Source organism: Otolemur garnettii, unplaced genomic scaffold, assembly GCF_000181295.1.
Source record: "Otolemur garnettii isolate 467f Iridium unplaced genomic scaffold, OtoGar3 scaffold00112, whole genome shotgun sequence".
Classification (NCBI taxonomy): domain Eukaryota; kingdom Metazoa; phylum Chordata; class Mammalia; order Primates; family Galagidae; genus Otolemur; species Otolemur garnettii.
Window position 1 is genome coordinate 2,534,810 of NW_003852507.1, and position 5,508 is coordinate 2,540,317.

The 5,508-nt window shown below is 51.2% G+C and overlaps 1 protein-coding gene across 1 annotated transcript in view; it reads right to left on the reverse strand.

Annotated features, from left to right (window-relative positions):
• Positions 1-3,690, reverse strand: part of KSR1 (kinase suppressor of ras 1) — a 37,605-nt gene extending 33,915 nt beyond the window's left edge. The window contains exon 1 of the mRNA XM_012809792.2: positions 3,582-3,690. Coding sequence (XP_012665246.1) covers positions 3,582-3,690 — 109 coding nt within the window. The remainder of the gene's footprint in view (positions 1-3,581) is intronic.
• Positions 3,691-5,508: the final 1,818 nt, after the last annotated feature.

Sequence of the window (5,508 nt, forward strand, 5' to 3'; positions counted from 1 at the left end):
GTTGTTTGGCGAGCCCGGGCTGGATTTGAACCCACCACCTTAGGTATATGTGGCTGGTGCCTTAGCCACTTGAGCCACAAGTGCTGAGCCATATCTCATAAAGGTCAGAGAGGAAACGGCTTGTGCAGGGCTCTTACTGGCAGGCCTGGGGGAGCACTGGGAAACCTGCCCTCTAAGTGTGTGACCTCAGAGAGCAAAGTGGTGACTGATCATTAAGAGGAAGGAAAGGCAAGCTGGGCTGTGTAAAGGAAGGCAAAATTCCATTTTCAGAAAATTCAGATGCCAGGAAAAGAGGCTGCCCTGATCTTTCGATAGCAAACTGTCCTAAGGCTTGTGAAAAAAGATCCAGGTAGAAAGGGATCAACAGCCACTTTCTTCTGAGAGGAGCCCCTGAGTGACTTCAGGCTGCTCCCACCAGGACCCTCTGCCTGAGGCCCTGAGACCCTGAGAAGCTGTGGGGCTCAAATTCAATGGCACAGAACATCCATCCATTCATTCAAGCATGTGCTGGATGCTGGGTGAAAGGCATAAACAAGACCCAGGCCCTGTACTCCAAGAGTCCAATGGGAGTGACGGACACACAACAGTTTGCTGTGTACCAGGACAGAGGCACATGGGGACTCTGTAGAGGAGTCAGGGTTGGTCAGGGAAGGCTTCCCAGAGGAGGCAGCACCTGGGCTGAGCCCCATCAGAAAGAAGGTGGAGAAGGGACACCAGGCAGAGGGAACAGCAATGCCAAGTAGGAGAGCGCATGGCACCTCCTGGTAAAGACAAAGAGTGTGGTGGCCTTCAGAGGTCAGCATAAGCCAGGGGGAGGCAAGACACGAAGTTGGAGGGGTCACCCAGCTGGGGCCTCTCAGGAAGGGCCTGGAATGTCTCACCAGGGACACTGGGTTTGACCCTCTGGGAGATGGGGAGGTTTAGAAGGGTTGTGGGCAGGGAGAAGGAACTCTGCAGGGTCCAAGGGGCTGCTGTAGGAAAGACACCCCCCCCTCTCCTCTCCTATTTACCAATGAGTGAAAAATGCAGGAAGGTAGATTTTGCCTCAAGATAAAATGAGTTTCCATGCTGGAATCCTTTCCCAGGGAACCACACAGGCCTTGCCTCCCTCCACCTCCCAGCAGCGCTCATTCTTCTCCCCAGTGTCCAGGGGGGATCACTGAGGCTCAGAGAGGCTGCAGACACTGAGAAAGTGGTGGGATGGGAATTGAACGCTTCAATTTCAGCACTATGCCCCCTCCTGCAAAGCACTGATTTTGAATAACCCACAATGAACAGAACTGGGGGTAACGGGCTTTGTGTCCTCAGAGGCAGTCAGGCCATTTGTCAGGAATGGTGGGCACTCAGTCTCTATGCTGCAGCTTACACATAGTTTATAGTGTGTACTGGCCTGTTGGAGGCACTAAACACTACATGTTTCTTGCTGAGCGGATGAAAGAGTTTCATGAATCTATGAGCAAGTCTGCTACCAAAGGAAATAAGCCTGAAGTCTTCCAATTGCCTCTTTAATCACTACCGCTTTGGGCCAGCACAGGGATGGCAAATGGGTCTTGATGCAGGTGCCAGCAGCAGTTGACTGGAGGGGATTGCTGGAGAATGATGCTGGAGTCGCACAGCAGATTCGTGGACTGACTGGTGATGTCTGCTAGGATGAAGGACGGGGATCCCATTCCTCAGCACAGAGAACCAGCCTTCACTCACCTTCTTTAAGACTGGAGACCACGGGGAAGTGACATCAACATTTTCCATAACCCTATAGACCTAAGATTGAAAAGAGCCCCTCCTATGTGCTAGGCTCTGGTCTAATCACTTGACCTTAACTAATTTCATCTTCATAACAACCCCACGAAAGAGGCAATGTTATTACCCCCATTTTGCAGGTGAGGAAACTGAGGCACAGTGGCGCGAAGGAACTGGCCAAGGTACCACAGGTTTAAGTGGCTGAACAGAGTGCTGGGCCCAGGCAGCCTGACTCCACAGCCCATCTTCACTGTGAGCAAATGCTCTCAGCAAACCCTACCGGGGTGCGAGAGACACTCTGACTACCCGATCCGAGAGACAGCAGATCACTGTGTCTGCCCCGTCCTCAGCAGGTACCCATGAAGTATGACCACTGCTGGGCAGAAGAAAGGCCTGTGACTTGGACTGCGATGTGGCCAGGACTCTCTTTGGAATGCAGAGACACCACAAGCTGAGACTGGATGAGAGAAGAGAAACCTAGAAAAATTCCCTTGCCCAGGAGCCTCTTCCTGAGCAAAGTGGGAAAAGTGCCCTCTGGGTTCAAATCCTGCCTCTGCCCCATTGCTGGGGGTAGAACCCCAGATGACTTTCCCAGAGCCGCCAGTGGTCAGATGCCTTAGCTATATGAGCTTAGCACCACCTCTGAATAGGGTGTGGCCACAGCGTGTGTGGCACCTATCTGGCACACAGTAGGTGCTTAATAAATTAGTGCTCTCTTTATGGTGGCACCTGTGAACAGGCCGACGGCAACCTTCATGACACAGATGGGTCACCACCACTCAACAGATGGATGGTTCCTTCACAATTCTATAAAATCCAGGCACCAGACGGGAAGGAGGGCAGGCTGAGGAGCTAACCCAAAGACCTCGGCTTGGGTGGCAAGTGTGGGTTTGACCAAGCTGTGTGTCCTTGACCAAGCCCCACCCTCGCTCTGGGCTAAGTCACCTCCTCTATAAGATGTGGGGATGAGAACCCTGGCCACGCCTCTGCCACTTTTATCTTTAGCACGTTGGCCGGGGAGGCCTGGGGTATCACGATTTTCTGAACTAAATCAAACTCTCCACACTGCTCTGTGCTGACAGGACCTGAGACAGGGAAGAAATTAAGCCCAAGGCTCTCTGGGGAGAAAACAATCAAGCAGAATATAAACCTCAGTGCCCTCCTCCTTTTAAGCCTCAGGCAGCTGGAGATAAGAGGCTCAGATAATTAAAAAATGGCCCTAACTCCATTCATTAGGCTCATTTTAATGCCTTATTTGTGTAGTAGCAGGAGCATTAAGTCAGGCATTTGAAGCTATTTCTAAGGCAAGATTTAGAACGTCTGTGAGTGATTCCCAAAGACCTGGTGGTGATGCCGAGATTATGCACTTTGCCTGGGAGAGCCATGTGCACACTGCCAGCTGAACAGCCACACACAGTTTTTCTAATCACACTTGGCTCAGGCTAAGCGCACATCAGCATGTGCCTCTGAGCACAGAGCGCAGATAGCCGGGGGACAGGAGAAGTGGGGCGAGGGCTGGGGGCAGGAATGCAGGAAGCTGGTGAAGGGTACACGGAGCCCAGTGGGGCAAAATCACATAGGGTCCACCCAGAAGGTTGGCCTGAACTTCTAACAATCACTAACGCCTCCTCGGGTTCAGGCTGGCCAGATCATCCTGAATCCAGAGCTTTAAGGGCCCTGGGGGAGCCTCCCTCTCGGGTCGGCCCCTCTCATGCTTTCTAAACATCCACCTTGGCTTTTGTGAGCTGCCCCAGAAACTCTGAGCCACACTTCCCCACCCCATTGCCCAGTGCAGGGAACCAGGCCAGGCTGGGGTGCAGGGAGAGGGAGGCCCCACCTACCCAGTCCTGTCACCTTCCGCAGGCAGGTGAGGGCATACTGCAGGCGACTACACTCCTCAGGGCTGGCCCCACAGCGCCGAAGCGTCTCCTTGACCTTGGCCTCGTTCATCTCCAGCAGGGCATCCAGCGTGAGCTCCCGGGGGATCTCCTGAGGGGCACAGGAGGGACAGGCAGAGAGGTGGGTGAGCAGTCAGCAGACCGGGAGCCCCTTCCCCCTCAGGCTGGCCTCCTGCTGAGTGGCAGGGGCCAGCTGCTGCCACCAGAGCCACCACGTGCTTGAGGACACAGGCAGAGAGCCCTCACCCCCACCCTCAGTGCTCCCAGAGACAGCAGCTGAAGGGACTCCGGGCTGGGAAGAAGAAAAAAGCCCAAAAGGTGGTGATGAGAGCACGCTGTCCCTCCTGCTTCTTTTTATTCTTCCATAAAGAAAAATTACGAACCATGACAATTTTTTAGAGTGACAAGTACTTCAGACAAAGAGGGCCCTTTACAATTCTGTTGTACTAGAATCAGACAAGACAGATTTCAAATAAAATTAGCTTAACAGGGGAAGGATTAAAAACTTAACCCTTGCCAAGCACTGCAGAGATACCACCTCATTACTGGACTCTGTCAAAACCTCCCACTGGGCCCACCTGACAGCTGAAGGAATAAGTATAGAGAGGTTATGTCACCTGGACAAGGTTGCTGGGCCCTAAGGGCAAGAGGGTGGCAGGCAGAGTTTTAAGGTGGCCTGTGACCTCAGTCCCCCAGTGTCCCTCCTGATAATACTACAGTACAGCAGCCCCTACACCCCATCCATGGTTTTACTTTCTGCAACTTCAGTTTACCTGTGGTCAACCATGATCTGAAAATATTAAGTGGAAAATCCCACAAATATTCCTGCAATAAACAACTCATGCGTTTTAAATTACCCGCTGTTTTGAGTAGCGGGGATGAAATCTTACGCCGCCCCACCCAGGACATGAATCATCCCTTTGTCCTGTAGATCCACACTGTCTCCGCTCCCCGCCAGTTAGTCACTTAGCCATGTGGGTTATCAGATCGACTGTCACAGTATCTCATCACATAGGCACTTTATCATCTCACATCATCACAAGGAGGGTGGTGAGTACAGTGTGATAAGGTATTTTGAGAGAAACAGAGAGAATCTATATTCACTTAACTCTTATTACAGCGTATCAATACAAGTGCTCTATTTTATTAGTTGTTGTTTTTAATCTTTTACTGTGACTGATTTATAAAGTTTATCAGAAGTACATACAGGAAAAATCTATATAACATAGATAGTGTTTGGTTCTCTCTGTGGTTCAAGTATTCACTGTGGGTCTTGGAACATATCCCCTGAGGATAAGGGGCGATCGCTGTATGTGGCAAAAGAGAGATTGTCCAAGTAGGCTTGACTGAATCATGAGACTTTTAAAAGCAAAGGGTTTTCTCTGGCTAGCAGCAGAGAAGTCTTCAGCCTGATGAGGACTCTGAATGCTTTGAAGGAGGAGGCTGCAGGAGAAGGAACTCGGGTGGCCTCTAGGATAAAGCCCCCAGCTGACAGGGAGTAGGGACGTCTGACCTACAGCCACAAGGAACTGGATTCTGCCAATAATCTGAATGAACTTGGAAGTGGATTCTTTTCCAAAGCTTCCAAGTGAGAGGATGGCCTGGCCTACCCCTGGCCTGAAGGCCTTTGAGATGCTAAGTAGGGATGCTAGCAGAGTCCACCTGTATCCCTCCCTTCCATCTGCCACCTATAGAACTATGAGCTGATCAATGGGTGGTGTTTTAAGCTGCTGAGTTCTTTCAATTCATTATGCAATAGAAAACTAATACATAAGAGTGAACATTTGAATCAAGGCCAACTGGCTTCAAAGCTCGTGCTGTTCCCTCTCATCAAGGTGGGAAGAAACCCGCTAGGTCTGACTCCTCTGAG